A 21,112-nucleotide genomic window follows, 5' to 3' on the forward strand; every position below is an offset into this window, starting at 1 on the left:
CACTGTTTACAATAGCTAGGACATGGAAGCAACCTAGATGTCCATTGGCAGACGAATGGATAAGAAAGCCATGGTACATATACACAGTGGAATATTACTCAGCTATTAAAAAGAACACATTTGAATCAGTTCTAATGAGGTGGATGAAATTGGAGCCTATTCTACAGAATAAAGTAAGTCAGAAAGAAAAACACCAATACAGTATATTAACACACATATATATGGAATTTAGAAAGATGGTAACAATAACCCTATATGCGAGACAGCAAAAGAGACACAGATATAAAGAACAGACTTTTGGACTCTGTGGGAGAAGGTGAGGGTGGGGTGATTTGAGAGAATAGCTTTGAAACATGTCTATTATCATATGTGAAGCAGATCACCAGTCCACATTGGATGCATGAAACAAGGTACTCAAAGCCAGTGCACCGGGACAACCCTGAGGGATGGGATGGCGAGGGAGGTGGGAGGGGAGGTTCAGGATGGGGAACACATGTACACCCTTGGCTGATTCATGTCAATGTATGGAAAAAACTACCACAATATTGTAAAATAATTAGCCTCCAATTAAATAAATTTAAAAAACTGAATAAGAAGGTTGAGAAAATTATTAGAATCCAGGGAAATGAAGACAAAAGGCAGTAAATAGAGAAACATTAAGAAAAATTGAATATCAACCAAGGAGGTCACTATATAACTAGAAGTAGTTAGAGAACCGGTAAACAAGGACACTGAGTAGAGGAAATAATTTTTAAAATCACACACACACACATCCCAAATCCAGTCCTAGTCTAAAGAATATATGTCACAAGATTGACAATTCTCACTGAAGAATTATAATAAATGACAAAATTCTTACACTATGACACTACATAGTTAAGAAATTCTATAAAAATGGAGGTAATATATAATGACCTAATTTCATCTTTAACAAGCTTTCTTAGCCTCAGTACTATTGGCACTTGGGGGCCATATAATTCCTTATGTGCAGGGGCCTGTCCCACGCATTGTAGAATGTTTAGCAACATCCCTGGCCTCTACCAACTAGATGCCAGTAGCACCATCTCCTCCAATGGTGCCAATGAGAAATGTTTCCATGTATTACCGAGTGTTGCTGGGTGGCAAGACTGCCCCAGCTGAGAACCAGGGATCTAGAAAAAACAGATCTTAGAAAAAAACGGGTAATGAAAATGTTGAATTCCTCAACACAAAAGATTAGAAAACAAAGGAATGCCTTCAAAATGCTAGCAACAAATAATTCCTAACCTGTAATTCCACATTCACTGAAATCAGTAAATCATTTGATTTTACCGCATCGAAAATTTTCAGATGTTCAAGTTCTCAATAACTTTATCACCAAATATTTTTCAGGAATGTAGGGAAATAAACCAATAAAGAGGAAGTCATAAAAATGCAGAAAATGAAATCAAACTCAGGAGAGAGATAAAAGGATTTCCTAGGATGAAAAGTATAGCACAAGTCCCAAACTGCCAGCCATGGAGTAGGACTAGAGAACAAATAGTGTACAACTGAGTGCAAGCCTAGGTGGATCCAGGATGGCTCCATGGGAAAAAATGGAACTGAGAAGTGTTTTTTAAGCACTTAATAATATAACGGGGTGCTTTAGACTTTACAAAGTATGGGAATAACTTAAAAGTATATACTTAGAAAAGTAAGTGGAAAGTGAGACAATTATAAACTTGAGAGTAAAGAAAAGAAAAATATCAGCAACATGAGGTTCAGGTCTAAGTGATATTTATGTAACTATTTAAACACTACTTAAACAGATTATGACATTGTTATCAGAGAGGATGGGGTAGAAGTGTTCAAGTGTGTGTGTGTGCTCCTTAGAAGTAAATGGATAATATCTAAAACTTAAATTGAGAAAAAGCATTTTCTCAGCATATTATTTAGAAACATGGAAGCAAATATGGGAAAAAAAAGTTAAAAGTCTCAAAAAAAAAAAAAGTCTCAGAAGTAGTTATCTCTGGGCAGTCAGACATGAGTACACTTGGAAAAACTGAAGCGTTGTATGACAAATTAAATATTTAAAACATAAAATGCCTAAACAATGATAAACATCATCTTTTTAAAACACATTGTATGGAGAAGGAAATGGCAACTCACTCCAGTATTCTTGCCTTGGAAATGCCATGGACAAAGGAACCTGGTGGACTATAGTCCAGTGGGATCACAAAAAAGTGTGACATGACTTAGCAACTAAAACAACAACAAATTCATTGACTTAGGTCCCTTCCAGGGTTTGGGCAGCTTTCAACCTGCCATAAAAAATACCATAGACTGTGTGGATTAAGCAACAGAAACTTATTTCTTAACAGTTCTGGAGGCTGGAAGTCAGCTCTAGCTGTTGGCAGGTTAGATTCTGATGAGATCTTTCATCCTGGCTTGCAGATGGCCACCTCAGTGTGCCCTCACATGAGAAAAAGAGCAAGTTCTCTGGTGTCTCTTAGGAGGGCATTAATCTCATGAAGAGGACCCCTGCCCTCCTGACAGTATCCAAACCTAATTATCCCCCAAAGGCCCAGCTCCAATTTCCATTACATTGAGGGTTAGGGCTTCAATGTATGATCTTGGGAAGACACAACTGAGTCCACAGCACTTGGAAAAAACACTAATTTTAAAAATTAAAAGTAAACAGAACCATATGATCCAGCAATACCACTTCTGGGTATATATCCAAAAGAAACAAAATCAGAATCTCAAAGGAGAAAAAAACACATTGTAAATGTTATAAACATTGATAACTCTATATATTTGCTATGTTCTTAAGTTTACGTACCTATTTAGCTGTGTTGAGTCTTAGTAGTATCATGCAGACTTTACCTGTGTCTTAGTTGCAGCATGTGGAATGATGGGATGCCAGGATTAGGGATCTAGTTCCCTGGCTAGGGACTGAACCCAGGGTGCCTGCTTTGGGAGCCTGGAGACTTAGCCAGTGGGTCACCAGGGAAGTCCCTATTTGCTCACTCATAAGAGGGCAGTTAAGTGATGCTAATATTTTAATATGCATCACACGTTTGTTTGTTAACCCTGTAGGGATTATTTAAGCATAAGCAAGTTCTGTAGTTTCATATTATTTTGTTTTTATTCAAGTAAAATCTGATAGTTTTAATTATAAAGATAAATTACAGATCCATTTAATATAATTTTCATCTATTATAAGCATAATGGAAATGTTTTAGGATGATGTTGAAAATTATTTCTGAGTGGGAGAATCATGTTAATTTTCTTTCCTTTTTATTCTTATTAAATGTTAAAATTATTATTTTAGAATCATTTTCATACTAAAAATCATTTATTATGAAAAACAAATCATAACTCTACCAGCTTTTTTCTACTTAACTGGGATTAAATCCTTTAAAATTATAGTAGATGGTCTAATTAAATGATACCAATTTTGAAAGAAAATACTCAAAAAGCATTCAGATAAAATATTAGTTCATTTGAGGAAAGACAATGGTGTTTTTGAAACAACACTACAGAACTCCAGCAATTTACAAGGTCACACAGTTTTTCGCATAAGTGAAAAATTTTAAAACTAAAAGCCATCATTCATAATAGACATGCGATAATAATTGTAAAACACAATTCTCTTAATTATAGCAAGATATCAACGAACAAGCTCAACTATCAGGAACCTGAAAACACTTGTGACTTAGAAAAATCTGACCCTCCAAAACTTGAGAAACACTATTTCTCTGCTAAATGTTTGATCTCCCATGCAAAATGTTAAGAGCTTACAAAAGCCAACAAAAGAGCAACAATAAAAACCACCTAGAGATTCGGAATGTAAAACACTTCAAACTATACATAGGACAATATTTAACGAATGTGTGAATATGTAAGCTCTTCATGTTAATGAAAGGGTTGGAAATTAATAGTGAATACGATCATCGATCACGTTGTCAAGTGAGATTCCTAATTGAATCCCAAACGATTTCTAAAGTTAGCGTTTTCCGCGGTGTCCATACCAGCTACTTCACTCATGAGGCTGGGGACAATAGGTTTGAGAAGCCTGAATTCGCCGGACGCGGTACCTCCCATCAGACACACCTCGTACTGGTAGCTCTGGGACAGGGTCCCCGTGCCGCTGACGCCCACCAGGTGGCCCGGGAAGTGGCCCTCGGGCACCGGGCAGCGACCCGCCGAGCCCGCCCCGCCCCTCCTGCACAGCCGCGCCGCCACGAACACCAGCACCGAGAAGAAGAAGAGCGACGACACCGACGCCAAGGCCACCACCAGGTAGACGGTGAGCGGGTCGGCCGGCGCCGCGGCCGCCGCTTCCGCTTCCGGGGGCGGCAGGTAGGGCTGCGAGAAGCCGTCCACCAGCAGCACGTGCAGCGTGACGCTGGCCGACAGCGGCGGCTCGCCGTTGTCCTTGACCAGCACCACCAGCCGCTGCTTGGGCGCGTCGCGCTCGCTCAGCAGCCGCGCCGTGCGCACCTCGCCGTTGTGCGCCCACACGCCGAACAGCCCGGGCTCCGTGGCCTTGAGCAGCTGGTACGACAGCCAGGCGTTCTGGCCCGCGTCGCCGTCCACCGCCACCACCTTGGTCACCAGGTAGCCGGGCTCGGCCGCCCTGGGCACCAGCTCGGTGCAGGGCGCCGAGGCGTTCTGCAGCGGGTAGAGCACGAAGGGCGCGTTGTCGTTGGCGTCCGCCACGAGCACGCGCACCAGCGCCTGGCTGCTGAGCGCGGGCGAGCCGCGGTCGGCGGCGCCCACGCGGAACTCGAAGGCCCGCAGGGCCTCGTAGTCCAGGGACGTGAGGGCGAAGAGGTGGCCGTTGTCGGGGTTGATGGACACGAGGGAGGCGAGGGGCAGGTGCGGGTCTGGCGGCGGCAGCAGCGAGTAGGTGACCTGGGCGTTGGCGCCCGCGTCTGTGTCTGTGGCGCTGACGGTGCCGATGTGCAGGGCGGGGCTGTTGTTCTCGCGGACCCACAGGGTGTAGGAGGTCTGGGTGAAGGCGGGGGCGTTGTCGTTGACGTCGGACACCAGCACGGTTATGTTGTGCTGGGTTTTCAGTCTGGGGGTTCCCATGTCAGTGACCGTGATGGTGATGTTGTACTCGGCTTTTTGTTCTCTGTCCAGTGCGCCTTCTGTTACCAAGGTGTAAAAATTTTCTATCGTGAGCTTCAGAAGGAAAGGGAGATGGTCTTGAATGGAACACGTCATTTTGCCATTGTTACCAGAGTCTGAATCTGAAATTCCAAAAACAGCGACCACAGCGTCAGGGATATTTTCTGGGATATCATTGATGAGTAGTGATATGGTCAATTCAGGGGCATTGTCGTTTACATCCATCACTTCTACGGCTACAGTGCATTTTCCTGAAAGACCGCCGCCATCTGAGGCCTCAATTTCCATATGGTAAGATCTAATTTCCTCAAAATCCAACTTTTTTTTTAATCGAATATCCCCTGTGACTGTGTTTATTTCGAAGGCCTGAATGACGTGACTTGAGGATTGGAAAAATGAGTAGGAGAGCTCACCATGGATCCCAGCATCCAAATCTCTAGCAGAAACAGTGATGACAAGGGAGCCTGTAGGGCTGTTTTCTGGGACCTGCACCTGGTAGAGCTGCTGAGCAAATTCAGGGGCGTTGTCATTTATGTCCAGGACTATGATGAGGACCTGCGAAGTCCCGGTCTTGGGCGGTGACCCACCATCCATCGCTGTGAGGGTTAACCTGAGCTCGGGCTGCTCCTCACGGTCCAACTCTTGGTCCAGCACCAGCTCCGGGTATTTTCTGCCATCGCTGTGATTTCGAGTAAAAAGGTGGAAATGGAAGTTGGAGCTAATTGTGTAGTTCTGTACTGTATTACTGCCAACGTCTAAATCTTGAGCTATTTTCAAAGGATATGCAGACCCTGGATGGCTGCTTTCCGATATTTTCAGGAGGATTTCATTTTCCAAGAATTCTGGGGCATGGTCATTTACATCTTCAATCTGTAATTCACCTTGAATAAACTGCACTGGGTTTTTCAGTAACACCTGGAAATGCAGTATACATGGATCCGTGTCACCGCACAAATCTTCTCGGTCCACTTTTTCTTTTAGTATCAAATTCCCACTCTTCTGCTCGATCTGCAAATGCTGTTTATTCCCTTTGAAAAGAATCTGGGCGCCCCGAGAAGCCAGCTCCCCTAAGCCCAACCCCAGATCTTTTGCTAGGTTGGCCACAAATGAGCCGCTGTCCCTCTCTTCTAGAACTGAATACTTAATGATCTCACCGCCCGCCTCCCACAATAGTAACAGAATAATAATAGCGGTCACTTGCCTTTTCTGAGTCACTTTGGGTTGCGGTGTCTCCATCGTTCCTGAGACCAAAAGATGCAGTATTTAATCATAAAGTAATTGTTTTGCGCCAGATCTGCTATCTTGGTTCAATAATTTTGAGTTACTTCTTGTCATGGACTGACAAGGGGATAGCTGCCTCTCTGAAACCTACCCCAGCCATGTAAATATTTCCTTTGTGAGCTAACAGAAACAGATCGGCTTTTATGGAGTCTATGACTCTGCAGAGACTGTTTTTCACTCTCTTAGCCTGCAGCGCCACCAAGCGTTCTTCTTTAAAACTTCAGGGAGTTTTCATTTCAAAGCATAATATAATACCAAAATTGCAGTGAACGCACTGTGGGTCATAAAATGTTATAAACTCCTTTCCTCCGCACCTGTAATGCAGTCTTGTCCAGGTAGCTAACAGTAGTTATGAGAGCAAAATAAGTTATTTATCTAAGTCTACATTCATTTTCCTTTTAAAGGTACAAGTTTGGTATGCAAAACTCAGCTCAAGACAAATTTATTCATTTAATAAGTATGTCTCTGCAGGAATTATTATAGCTTCTCGGGATAACACTGTAAATTAAGCACAAAAATTCTTGCTCTTGCGAACCTTACATTACAAAATTACTAATTTGTTCTATGGTGTTAGAAGAAGTTATACATTTTTAAATCCAGTTTTTACTCCCCCCAAAATTGCAGTGTGCCTGGAACTTCTGCGAAAATGGGACTTTTCAGTCTCTGGGATACACAGACTTTGGATCTTTTTTTCTTTCATAAGTTCATTGCGTACATAGCCCAGTGAGAGGAAATGGCTATTTGTTTTTTTAGAAACCAACTAAGTTCTCAACTCAGGCAATGTCTTTCTGCAAACATGAATAAGGCAATAAAGCCAATGAAAATCAAAGATCTACTTTCTAGGGAAAGGTTTTGATCTGTCAGCATTAAATAGGACCCACCCCCCTGTATGTTTTATACCCTCTGGGACTATGCGGATGGGTTTACTGAAAAAATCCACTGTACCAACTAAAGTCATGTAGTTGGAGTGAGAACAGCAGAAGCAGCAATCCCCCAAAGAAGAATGGAGGAGGAGAGGGTAAATATCTGGTGTAAGTTTCCCCTACACTCACTAATTGGTAATCATCTATGACAAAAGAGCCATGATATCTGAACACAATACAGACGAATATAATTTAGTTAAGCCCAGTTGCATTAAGAATAAAAAGAAAATACTCATTTGTCATTCTAGAATAAATTGCCTGACTGTGATGGGAAGTTGCAAAGAGGGACCTCTCATAATGTACTACAAATATAACCAAAACAAAACCAAATATGGGTTAAATTGTGAAAGTAAATGATTTTGTAGCTAACAAAGGTAAATGATGCATACATATAAGTGAAAGAAAAATCTGGCATTACTTAGTAACCTGCTACTAGTAACTAACTTAGGTCTTGGGACGGAACACACATATAGAAGCTTGAGAAACAGGCACAGGAGCTTGAAAAAATATAATCTGGATTTTCCTAAAAATACTTTTTGAACTTTCAAATTGTTAGACAAAGACAAGGAGATGAAATGTACTCCGAAGCACTTTATATTCTGTAATACAGTTTAGGGTGAATGAGGGTGTCTTCTGTTTAGAAGGCAAATAAAAGGGTGATATTTAATAATTTTATTTATTGGCAAGGATACTATATTGTAGTGAGAATATTAGGGTTACTTATTCCTTGAAGGTTATTTTAAAAATTCACTATTGGACTGTTAATAACATTAGCAAATATTTATTAAGCATTTATAATTGTTTTTTTAAGTGACCATCATATACTTACATGAAGTTCAAAAACTGTAATGTGTTGACACTTTCCTGAAGTCTGTATTGATAGAAAATGTGTATGTACTATTGTGATATACTTAAATGCACATAAATATGACTAGCTATTTAGTATTTAGCCGTATTTAGTATCTGTTTTTAGTTTTTCACACTATAGAAGTTACCCAAAAGTGAGAAGTACATCGGTGGGTTAAAAAACTATCAAACATATTTTAAGCATGTCCCTACATGTCACTTGTGATGACAGCTGTCACTGCTAGTTAGAGATGCAATCTTGAGGACCTTGGAATATAAATTTTATAAAAAGGATAGATGATTAAAATGTTTTAAAATTATGCAAATAAAATTTTAGTGTTCCCTGGTGGCTCTGCGGTAAAGAATCTGCCTGCCAATGCAGGAGACTCAGGTTTGATTCCTGGGTCAAGAAGATCCCTTGAGAAAGAAATTGCAAACCACTCCAATATTCTTGCCTGGGAAATCCCATGGACAGAGGAACCTGGTGGGCTATGATCCATGGGGTTGCAAGGAGTCAGACATGACTTAGCGCCTAAACAGTAAAATAAAATTTTACTTTTCATTCAGATTGTCAATATAGTGGAGAGTAATATTTTAAAAACCCTAAAGTTAACGCAAGAAAAATGCAGTGAATACCCACTGTCTGACTCTTTAAAATTTCACAATGAGGAGCAGTAGTAAAACGGACCGTCACTATGTATCGATAACATGTATCTTTAAGTTAAAATAGATTACCAAATTTATTAAGTAGGGCTTACTAACAGAATAATCCAATACTTAATTGAAAAGGAAACTACTTCGAACGGTGGGGTTTTCCTCCATTTCCCTCACAGTGCCCCGGAGAGGGAATGTGGGAAGAATCGGCTTTAGACACTTGAATTCCCCGGTCCCAGTACCTCCCGTCAGACACACTTCGTACTGGTAGCTCTGGGACAGGGTCCCCGTGCCGCTGACGTCCACCAGGTGGCCCGGGAAGTGGCCCTCGGGCACCGGGCAGCGACCCGCCGAGCCCGCCCCGCCCCTCCTGCACAGCCGCGCCGCCACGAACACCAGCACCGAGAAGAGGAAGAGCGACGACACCGACGCCAAGGCCACCACCAGGTAGACGGTGAGCGGGTCGGCCGGCGCCGCGGCCGCCGCTTCCGCTTCCGGGGGCGGCAGGTAGGGCTGCGAGAAGCCGTCCACCAGCAGCACGTGCAGCGTGACGCTGGCCGACAGCGGCGGCTCGCCGTTGTCCTTGACCAGCACCACCAGCCGCTGCTTGGGCGCGTCGCGCTCGCTCAGCAGCCGCGCCGTGCGCACCTCGCCGTTGTGCGCCCACACGCCGAACAGCCCGGGCTCCGTGGCCTTGAGCAGCTGGTACGACAGCCAGGCGTTCTGGCCCGCGTCGCCGTCCACCGCCACCACCTTGGTCACCAGGTAGCCGGGCTCGGCCGCCCTGGGCACCAGCTCGGTGCAGGGCGCCGAGGCGTTCTGCAGCGGGTAGAGCACGAAGGGCGCGTTGTCGTTGGCGTCCTCCACGAGCACGCGCACCAGCGCCTGGCTGCTGAGCGCGGGCGAGCCGCGGTCGGCGGCGCCCACGCGGAACTCGAAGGCCCGCAGGGCCTCGTAGTCCAGGGACGTGAGGGCGAAGAGGTGGCCGTTGTCGGGGTTGATGGACACGAGGGAGGCGAGGGGCAGGTGCGGGTCTGGCGGCGGCAGCAGCGAGTAGGTGACCTGGGCGTTGGCGCCCGCGTCTGTGTCTGTGGCGCTGACGCTGCCGATGTGCAGGGCGGGGCTGTTGTTCTCGCGGACCCACAGGGTGTAGGAGGTCTGGGTGAAGGCGGGGGCGTTGTCGTTGACGTCGGCCACCAGCACGGTTATGTTGTGCTGGGTTTTCAGTCTGGGGGTTCCCATGTCAGTGACCGTGGTGAGGATGTCGTACCCGGCTCTTTCCTCTCTGTCTAGCGGTCTGTCACCAGGGTGTAAAAGTTTTTGAACGTGGGTTTCAAGAGAAAGGGGAGGTCATTCTGAATGGAGGAAACCATCTTACCGTTGTCCCCGGAATCTGGATCAGAAACACTGAAAACGGCCACCACAGTCTCTGGGGAGTTTTCTGGGATAGAGCTGATGAATCTCGACATGGTCAGCTCGGGGGCGTCGTCATTCACATTCACCACTTCTGTGGCTACAGTGCATTTTCCTGAAAGGCCCCTGCCGTCTGTGGCTGCAATCTCCACGTTATAAAACCGAGTTGCCTCGAAATCCAATGCCCTTTTCAGACCAATTTCTCCTGTTATTTCGTCTATTACAAATGGTTGAGTAACTTCATCTCCTTGGAATAGAGCATAGGCTACTTTCCCATGTGTTCCTGCATCTGCACCTCGGGCAGAGACAGCGACAACTAAGGAGTTTAGGGGGCTGTTCTCCGGAATCTGTACCTCATAGACGGACCGTAAAAACTCTGGGGGCATTGTCGTTAATGTCCACGACTTCGATGCGGACTGTAGTGGTCCCAGACCTGGGCGGAGCCCCACCATCCAGCGCGGTGAGGGTTAAACAGCTCAGGCTGCTGCTCCCGGTCCAGTGCTTTGTCAGCACCAGCTCTGGGTATTTTCTGCCATCTCCACGATGATGAGTGACAACATGAAAATGGGATTTGGGGCTGACTGTGTAGTTTTGAACCGTGTTGCTACCTATGTCAAAGTCCTGATCTATTTTCAAAGGAAACAGTCCCTGTCTGGACGCTCTCGGGGATTTTTAGGAGCATTTCTCTCTCTAGGAACTCTGGGGAATGGTCATTTATATCTGTGCGATGCAGATCAGCTTGAATAATCTGCACCGGGTTTTCCAGTAATAGTTGGAAATGCAGTATACAGGGATCTGTTGTCCAGCACAACACTCCCGGTCTAGTTTTTCATATAGAAGCAAATTCCCGGTCGTTATATCCAGGTGCAAGAGCTGTTTGTCTCCTTTGTAATGGATTCGCGAGCCCCCGAGTGGCTAGTTCCCCCAACCTGAGACCCAGGTCTTTTGCCAGGTTGGCCACAAAAGACCCACTTTTTGTTTCTTCTGGCATGGAATACCTAATTTCATTGTCCAGACCCGGTGCAAGAAGGTAGTTTCTTCAACTCGATATACAATCAATCCAGATGAGTTCGTTAAATGGAATTTGATCTAGTGACTTGCGCTAGGATGATGCCCTTCTCAGAGATCTCTGCCCCTAGATCTATGTAAATTGCTTCCTTCTTTTAGAAAGCATGAGGGGTTCTGATTCCCACTGTAATGACTAAGGGGCAGTCACAGATCCCTTCATTCATACTCCTAACTTGCAGTGCCACTAGGCGTCATTATTGACTTTTGCATATAGTATTGGCCATTTCATTCCAAGCTTTACCTTGGTTTGTATCAGTTTCCTTTTAAGCAGAAATGCTCCCGATTGATTCTGTATTTCCAGTTTTTAGTTACTGCAGGTTCTGAATAAGCATTTGCTAAGTTAATTTCCAGTGAAATAATACTTTTCAGAACAAACTAAAATGATGTATCAGTATTCCTCATAAAACACCTTTTGAGTACTCAAACTTCCTCTTGTGGGATTCTTATTTGATTATATTCAAGAAATTAGTAATAATGGTAAGTTTACAATTTTGCAAAATTGTTTTCTATTAAATATACATCAGAAAAGGGCACAAATCATATGTGTACAACTCAATAATGTTTCAGGAAGTGAACACTGGTAAGCAGAACCTAAATTGAAACTAAAATGTACCAAAACCCTAGAAACCCCCTCCTGTCATTTCTGGTCACTACCCTGTAAAGGTAAAACTCTTCTAATTTCTATTATTATAGTGTGGGTTCTTGTTTTTAAGCTTTCACACAAATGGAGTTATACAATATTATTCATATGTTTGTAAAGTCCACCCCTTCCATACTGTTATAACTTATCTCATTGCTTTGTATTACTCTATTGTACAATGATTTGTTTTTCTATTCTCCAGTTGATGGACATTGGTATTTTCCAGTTTAGGGATATTTTGAGTACTGCTGCTATGAATATTTTTGCTGTCTTTGTGTGCATTTATATTGTGTGCATTTATGTTCAATAAATTCCTAGGAGTTACACAGTTATGGGTTAAGATGTGCACATGTATTTAGCTTTATTAGATATTGCAAAATAGTTTTCTAATGTGGTTTTACCAAAACCAATGAAGAGTGAGAGCTCCAGTTGCTCCAAATCCTTGTCATCATTTGATATTGTCTTTTAACCATTTTGGTGAGTGTGTGGTGATGTCATATTGTAACTTTAATTAGGATTCCCCTGAAGATTAATTAAATGAGTCCATTTCACTTGTTTATTTTTATTAGAGTACATTCTTGTGAAGTACATAAGTCTCTTGTCTACTGTTCTTGTTAGGACATTTGCCTTTTTTTCCTTACTGATCTTTAGAAGTTCCTTATATATTCTGGACTTAAGTACTTTTTCACAAGTATGTATTGCAGGTATCTTCTCTGATTCTATTGCTTGCACTTTAACTCTCAAGGTATCTCTGAAGAACAAAACCTTCAAATTTTAATTTAGTCTAATTTTCAATATTTTTCATTTATGGTTTGATTTTTTTTTTGTATTCTCTTTAATTCTTTGCATACAGCAAAGTCATGAAAATACTGTTGTGTGGTGTTTTCAAAAAATCAATTACTTTTTACATTTATAGCTATAATTCTCGTGAAATTAAACTTTTTAATAGGAATGAGGTTAGGATCAGATTATTTTTTTCATAAAAATATCCAAATGTCTCTGCACCATCTACTGAAAAAAGTTCCATTCTCCACTATTTCTGAGCTGTCATTTTTTTTTCATAAATCAGATGACCATAGTTATGTTCAAGGCTCTTTTTTTCAATTTTTCTCCTTGTTTATCTTGCAATACCTAATTGTCTTAATTTCTATACTTTATAATAGGTTTTATTATCTGATAATTAAGTCCTTTATTTTTTTTTCAAGATTGCTTTGGTTAGTATTCTCTATTTCCATATAAATTTTAGATTCAGCTTGTCAGTTTCACAAAGAAATCTGCTGAAGTTTTCTTTAGGATTTTACTGCATCAGTAGATTGATTGAGGAGAACTGGCATATTGCCAACATTGAATCTTCCAACTGGAATGTCCCTGAATTTGACAAGTATTCTAAGAGCGGAACTAGCCTCCAATTTGCCATAGGCATATGAAGTTACTCTATCCCTGGCAGGAGCAGAAGACTTTTGTCTGTTCTTAAATGAAGTCACTCCGTAGGGTCCGTCTCATTGCGACCCCAAGGACTGTATGTAGCCTGCAGGCTCCTCCATCCATGGGATTTTCCAGGCAAGAATACTGGAGGGGGTTGCCATTTCCTTCTCCAAGGAATCTTCCCGACCCAGAAATCGAACCTGGGTTTCCCGCACTGTTCTTAGGCTTTTGCAGATTTCCTCAGGGCAAACTGACTGTAGGAGTCAGTTCAGAGCTCTCTCAAGAAGTTTCCTTTTCAGGAAGCTTACTCAGCCCCTTCAGTTCTTTGTATATGATCTACTGTTTCTTCAAACTAGTAATTTCTGAATTTTAACCAAGTTTTACAGTTGTTTGAAAGTGAAAGAAGAAAAAAAAGTTGTCTTCTGCTGTTAAATAATCCTTCTAACTTGAAACAGAATACAACCAAATATGTGCAAAACTTAAAATCCGAGACTACTTAAAATCTGTGTTTTGTAACTTTTGGCCATAAGGAAGAGGAGTTCTGAAAGGTGATGTGGGCCGTGTTGACTTAAGTAGAATTTCCGTCCCCAAAACAGCATATGTTAAACACACTGTGTGTGCTAGGTCACTTCTAATACCAGTCGTGTCAGACTTTTTGCGACCCTGTGCACTGTAGCCCACCAGGCTCCTCTATCCATGGGATTCTCCAGACAAGAATACAGGAGTGGGTTGCCATTCCCTTCTCCAGGGGATCTTTGTGACCCAGAGATTGAACTTGCATCTCCTGCATTGGCAGGTGAATTCTTTACCACTATTGCCACCTGGGAAGCCCTAAACATACTATATACTTTGCATAAAAAAATGATGAAAGAGGAATTGTTAAAAATGAACATATATAATACATTCGAGAAAGTGAAATGGGTATTATTATCCAGATATTTGGCTCCCATTTTCTATTTTTATTTTGCAACAATAGAACTGGCCTGTTTTACATGATATATTCATTTTGTGGAAGTTAGCTGGATCATATTTACTACTAAATTCTAATTGAATTTTAAAGTGTTGATGAGAAAAAAAAGTGTTGATGAGGTCTACACCAAAGTCTGGTAGTGATCTCCAGTTAGTAAGCAATCATCCATACTTTATGAATACACACAGTAATTTATAAATTAATACACAAAGTAATTTAAAAAACATATATAAGTTAATAAAGGTGGGTTCTCAGTGTTTATTTACCCAGACTAATTTAGGTAATTGTACAAATTGGACTTTCCTGGCATAAACAAAAACATGAACTTTTTTCATAATGTTGAGATATAGTGGTGAAATAGATACAGTGGTGAGAACTTTAATCAGATTTCTTGTCATCATACATTAAACTATTTCATTTAAACATCTAACAGTAAATGGAGGCATCATTAAAGTTAAATACAATATTTATGTCATTTGTTTAATTTTGTTCTCACTTATCACTTTCTAATTTCAAGTATTAGATTGGATGAAAGTGAAAAGATATGTTCAATGATAACTTTAAGAGTAATTTTCATTTTTTCATTACATTCTTAGAAAAAATATAATTCAGGGAAAGATGCAAATAATTAAATTCCTGTAGAGTGACACTTGAAACTTATAAAGCAAACTCTTTAGAGATATAAGTGGCCTTATAGTTATATCCCTATAACTTTAGTTGGAAATCACATGGCTTCCTTGGTTTAATGAACACAATATAAAGCAATTGAGTTTATTTCTTATCTTAGTTTATATTTCTATTCTTGTTGTCTTAAAGGAAAAAATACTTATTTCTTACTAATGAAAGTTTAGCATAATTGAAAAAACTACTTTGCAAAACACCTGAAAACTACATTGTAGAACAAAAGAAGATAACTTGGACATAAAAAATAGATCACTGTTTTGTTGATAAAGACTGTCTATGTTTGCAGAATAACAAAGTGAAAATCTATTATCACTCAATAACCAGACTAGAACAGAATAACCAAAACTCAGAAGAAATTCTTACTCTTTTGCAGGTGCAGAGAAACTTCAGGGAAACCAAGAAAAACACATACACTAAACTACATCTGAATTTCTAGTTGTAGGGCAAAAGAAAGGACAAAGCAGTATATGATACCCTCTACCTCTTGAGTCCTTTGAAATGATTTAGAGTGCATTAAAGGTTCTGTGTTTTAAAAACAATTTAAAAAGCAGTGACTTAGTTTTATTTAGTGAAGTAATGCCAAATTATATAAGATTTTTCTTTTTAATTATTATTAGAATAATTTTATGTTAATATTAGTGAGTATTTATGTAGCAATTGCAATGTGCTAGGTAAGTAGCAGACAAAGAGAGAGAAATCTCTAGCATATTGGTGCTCACAATGGGATATGGCCAAAATTGTAGTGTATGACTACTTTAATAAAGTGCATGTTTATGTACAGTTTTGGAGAAACAAGTTTGCTAAGATATGCTCATGGCTATTCAGGGGCCATAGCTTTGTAGAATAGTCAACAAGAACAGTCTAGATAGTTACAAAGAATTTCAAACACTAGCTTGCAAATAGAAAGCTGTTTGATAAAGAAAAGCACCAAAAACATACAGAAATGCAAGATTACACAGGAGTTTTAAAATGTTTCATTGAAAAGACATAAACTAAGAAGTTGATTTAAATATAAATAGAATTTCTTTTTATACTACTTGAATAATTTATAGTTATGGAAAGATTAATCACCAAGAGAAGGTCAAATATGGAGAAAATACATACTCAATATCCAGTACAACTAAAAATGCTAAATCCAATTAGCACAGAGACATGAATAGCTTTGGAATGTATATACACATATGTGTATATATATATCTTTGTGTGTGTTAATCACTCAGTCCTGTCCGACTCTGTGATCCCATGAACTGTAGCCTGCCAGGTTCCTCTCTCCATGAAATTCTCCAGGCCAAAATACAGGAGTGGGTTGCCATTTCTCTCTCCAGGGGATCTTCCTGACCCAGGGATTGAACCTGGATCTCCAACATTGTGGGCAGATTCTTTACCACTGAGCCACCAGGGAAGCCATATATATATATATATTTGTACAACAGTACAACTTCTTAAGAGAAAGGTATTGCAATGGGAATTAGGTTTGCCAAAATTAAGGAGAGGCTCACTTAACCAAATACGACATTTAACTGAATACAAAGTTGTTTCTACAGTTGGGGCTTTCTTTGATTTCTTTCTCAGTGTCCTGAACCAAGAGGTTAGGGAATATTGGCTTCAGGAATTTGAACTCACCAGTTCTATGGTCTCCCGTCAGACACACCTCGTACTGGTAGCTCTGGGACAGGGTCCCCGTGCCGCTGACGTCCACCAGGTGGCCCGGGAAGTGGCCCTCGGGCACCGGGCAGCGACCCGCCGAGCCCGCCCCGCCCCTCCTGCACAGCCGCACCGCCACGAACACCAGCACCGAGAAGAGGAAGAGCGACGACACCGACGCCAAGGCCACCACCAGGTAGACGGTGAGCGGGTCGGCCGGCGCCGCGGCCGCCGCTTCCGCTTCCGGGGGCGGCAGGTAGGGCTGCGAGAAGCCGTCCACCAGCAGCACGTGCAGCGTGACGCTGGCCGACAGCGGCGGCTCGCCGTTGTCCTTGACCAGCACCACCAGCCGCTGCTTGGGCGCGTCGCGCTCGCTCAGCAGCCGCGCCGTGCGCACCTCGCCGTTGTGCGCCCACACGCCGAACAGCCCGGGCTCCGTGGCCTTGAGCAGCTGGTACGACAGCCAGGCGTTCTGGCCCGCGTCGCCGTCCACCGCCACCACCTTGGTCACCAGGTAGCCGGGCTCGGCCGCCCTGGGCACCAGCTCGGTGCAGGGCGCCGAGGCGTTCTGCAGCGGGTAGAGCACGAAGGGCGCGTTGTCGTTGGCGTCCGCCACGAGCACGCGCACCAGCGCCTGGCTGCTGAGCGCGGGCGAGCCGCGGTCGGCGGCGCCCACGCGGAACTCGAAGGCCCGCAGGGCCTCGTAGTCCAGGGACGTGAGGGCGAAGAGGTGGCCGTTGTCGGGGTTGATGGACACGAGGGAGGCGAGGGGCAGGTGCGGGTCTGGCGGCGGCAGCAGCGAGTAGGTGACCTGGGCGTTGGCGCCCGCGTCTGTGTCTGTGGCGCTGACGGTGCCGATGTGCAGGGCGGGGCTGTTGTTCTCGCGGACCCACAGGGTGTAGGAGGTCTGGGTGAAGGCGGGGGCGTTGTCGTTGACGTCGGCCACCAGCACGGTTATGTTGTGCTGGGTTTTCAGTCTGGGGGTTCCCATGTCAGTGACCGTGATGGTGATGTTGTACTCGGCTCTTTCCTCTCTGTCCAGTGCGCCTTCTGTTACCAAGGTGTAGAAATTCTCAACTGACGGTCTTAAAACAAAGGGGAGATTGTCGTCTATAGAACAGATAACCTGTTGGTTATGTCCAGAATCAGCATCTGATACACTGAAAACTGCCACTAGGATCTCTGGCAGGTTTTCAGGGATGGGGCTAGTCAGTGAGGACATAGTCAATTGGGGAGCATTGTCATTCACATCCAGGACCTTGATGACTACAGAGCATTTTCCTGATAGTCCCCCACCGTCTGTAGCCTCGATATCCACCTGATATGATTGAAATTCTTCAAAATCCAATTTCTTTTTTAGTCGAATTTCTCCTGTATTTGCGTTAATTTCGAAGGGTTCGTTAACGTCATCGACCTGAAATAGGGCATAAGACACCTCTCCAAATGATCCTGCGTCTAAATCTCTCGCTGAGACAGTGATAACCAGAGAGCCCAGGGAGCTATTTTCAGGGACTTGAGCCTCATAGAACTCCTGAGCAAACTCGGGGGCGTTGTCATTGCTATCCAAGACCAGGATCTGAATCTCGGTGGTCCCAGACCGAGGCGGAGACCCGCCATCCAGCGCTGTGAGAGTTAGCCTGAGCTCGGACTGCTCCTCACGATCCAACGCTTTGTCCAGTACCAGCTCCGGGGACTTCCTCCCGTCCTTGCGGTTTCTAGTGAGAATGTGGAAGTGAGGGTTGGAGCTGATTATGTAGCTCTGAAGGCTGTTGCTACCAGCGTCTAAATCTTGTGCCATTTTCAAAGGAAATACTTTACCTGGTATAGTAATTTCTGATATTTTTAGTTGCATTTCTCTAGCAGGGAACTCCGGGGCATGGTCATTTATATCACTAATTCCCAAGGCAGCCTGAAATAACCGAAAGGGATTTTCCAGTAACACTTGGAAGGGTAGCACGCAGGGCTCAGTGGAGCCGCACAGCTCCTCCCGGTCCAGTTTATCATTCAGCAGCAAATCACCGGTGTCTGGATCAAGCCGCAAATGCTGTCTGTTCCCCTTAAAAACAACTCGGGCGCCCCGGGCAGCCAGCTCTCCCATCCTGAGTCCCAAGTCTTTTGTCAGGTTGGCCACAAACGTGCCACTTTCTGTCTCTTCCAGTACAGAATACCGAATCGATTCTGAACCTGCCTCCCACGAAAGAATTAATGTAATGAAGATCATCACTTGCCTTTTCTTCTGATGTAGTTTCATTTGCACCATTTCCATTGTTGTGTCTGGTTCCAGAGGAAAAATCTTTTTCCAATCCCAATCACCGTGTACACTGTTGACCCTTCAAAATGTCTGCTCCAGAATTTCAAATTCGTTCCTATAACTCGTCTGGCAGCGACTGCACCCCGAACACTTCTGTCTTAGCTTTACCTGTAAATGAGTTCTATATTTTTTTCTTCGGCGTCTCTGAAATGGAGTCCACCGAGTCTGCAGAGTTTTTATCCACTCTTAGCCTGCACTGCCACCATGCGTTCAAATGAGTAACTTCGTGGGGGTGCTTCAGTCAACACCACATCCAAAATGTAAACTTTATAAAGGTTTTAAGGAAAACGCTGAGTTTCTCAGGCTGCAGTGAGTGAATCACGTGCATAAAGACTTATCTGGGAGTCTTGGGATTTTCTTTTTCATAACTTGAATCGAATTTTCTGGCCTTCTGGCTGTACTAACAAATCTGTAAGTCAATCTTTCTCTTTAAGGATTCTAATACATACTAACACATTTCAGAGTCATTCCCTCAGGTAATGTAAACGTCCTATAACTAACTTTTATTCATTGGTAGTGCAGTTTATCTCTGAGGAGCAGTGTAATTTCTGAATCTGACAAGTATACTATTGTCCCACTGACACACTATACAAAATGTAAAAGTTGGTTAGCAAGATCAATCTTACACACTTATTTCTCTAAACTATATGACTAATAAAATGGAATGAACAACATACTTACCGTTGTTTTGTGGTCACACCTGCACAATAAAGGGAACACTTAGGCTATTAGGAAAATTGAGGCCAAGAAATAGGTATTATAGAAGTATCAAATCAAATTAAATTATTTAAAAGAGGGACCAGGAGTAATTTGGTATGTGTCATAAGTAAGCATTTTAGGAATCCATTTCATTTTTGTATTGGTAGAAATGGCCATGATTTTATCAGGGTTGTTCATTTTATTGTAACTTTTTGGTCAAATTTCGCTGCTGTGTGTATTAATTAAAGTCCAAATGTATTACCCTGTTATAAGGGCATAATGCAATGTAGAAAACAAACATTCAAGAATCACCTCTACCATTCTTTCACAACAAGGATAACAGTTGGTCCTATAAATACAGACCAAATAATGTAGTGTGAAAAGTGGATTATATTTGAATGGATACCCTGAAATTCCGTAATAGTTCATTATGACTATGTTCATTCCTATCTCACCAATTTCTGCTCAGATGAACTGGAAAATATATCTATATTTCCTGAGAATGCAATAAATGGGTCAGTGCATATCTAAGCATACAAAAATATCAAACATAATTTGCTTCAGAATGATTTTGTATTTATTATGTAGAGGTGAAATGATTTGAATTCAAGCAAAATTCACTTCAGGTAAGGAGTGAATGATGGAAGGTTAAAAATGAGGATATTTTTCAAAATACTTCAACTCTAGCTAAAATAAAGCTAAATAAAATCTAAATTCTGAACAAATGAAATCATTTTACAGTTGAAAAGCAACTCTATATACCCAGAAAGATAAAATTAAGATCACTGTCAGCAGCCTCCATTGTTCACTTGGTAAATGTTGCTGAAAACAGACTCCCCTGAGCATTTGAATAATGAAATAACACTGATAAAGTAAAACCAACAATCAGAAACATCTTGGATGGGTTTACCTTCTTCTCTGAAACAAAATTATTTGTAGCTCAGTCCTAAATGCTTTCTCCTTTCAGTGGACATTCTGAGTTCTGATTCCAACTTAATGCCATCTCTGGCATCCACAGAGTTCTTTATTCACTCTCTTTGCCTTCAGGCATCCTCAAATACAGCTTATAAAATTATTTGCATTTTAAAACAGATTTCACTTATTAATAGTACAGTATGTATAAAAATCAAATTAGATCATTGAAGTGTCTGTGAGAGCACTGGTTGCTATAATAGAAAGAAGGTAATATCTTAATGTAACCCAAAGAGATGTCAGTTGGGTATGTGAAGAAACTCCCTTTTTGGAAAGTGGATTGCATTAGACTCCTTCAGGAAAATGCTTCTCAGTTGCTTGGATTTGCTAAAGTAGAGTTGAATTGACTTTGCTTTTATAAACCCGTCTCACAAGGACTAATTCATTTAAAATTTTTTTATCATGGACAAAGTTCAACATATGCAAAGTAAACAGCATAAACTTTCGCGTACACATCTCCCAACTTCACAACGTTCTGTCTTGTT

At 42.3% G+C, this 21,112-nt stretch overlaps 2 protein-coding genes and 1 pseudogene across 2 annotated transcripts; all 3 read right to left on the reverse strand.

The window, feature by feature from the left end:
- Nucleotides 1-1,617: 1,617 nt before the first annotated feature.
- LOC122439798 (protocadherin beta-17-like) lies at nt 1,618-6,549 on the reverse strand. The gene has a single exon (XM_043465254.1). The coding sequence runs from the start codon at nt 6,331-6,333 to the stop codon at nt 3,940-3,942; it is 2,394 nt and encodes a 797-aa protein (XP_043321189.1). The 5' UTR covers nt 6,334-6,549; the 3' UTR covers nt 1,618-3,939.
- A 2,112-nt stretch (nt 6,550-8,661) lies between these two features.
- On the reverse strand, nt 8,662-11,211 carry LOC122439803 (annotated as a pseudogene).
- A 5,094-nt stretch (nt 11,212-16,305) lies between these two features.
- On the reverse strand, nt 16,306-19,109 carry PCDHB6 (protocadherin beta 6). Its single transcript, XM_043465253.1, has one exon. It carries the CDS (start codon nt 18,909-18,911, stop codon nt 16,518-16,520), a length of 2,394 nt encoding a protein of 797 aa, XP_043321188.1. The 5' UTR covers nt 18,912-19,109; the 3' UTR covers nt 16,306-16,517.
- Nucleotides 19,110-21,112: the final 2,003 nt, after the last annotated feature.

Source organism: Cervus canadensis, chromosome 4 (assembly GCF_019320065.1).
Source record: "Cervus canadensis isolate Bull #8, Minnesota chromosome 4, ASM1932006v1, whole genome shotgun sequence".
Lineage (NCBI taxonomy): Eukaryota > Metazoa > Chordata > Mammalia > Artiodactyla > Cervidae > Cervus > Cervus canadensis.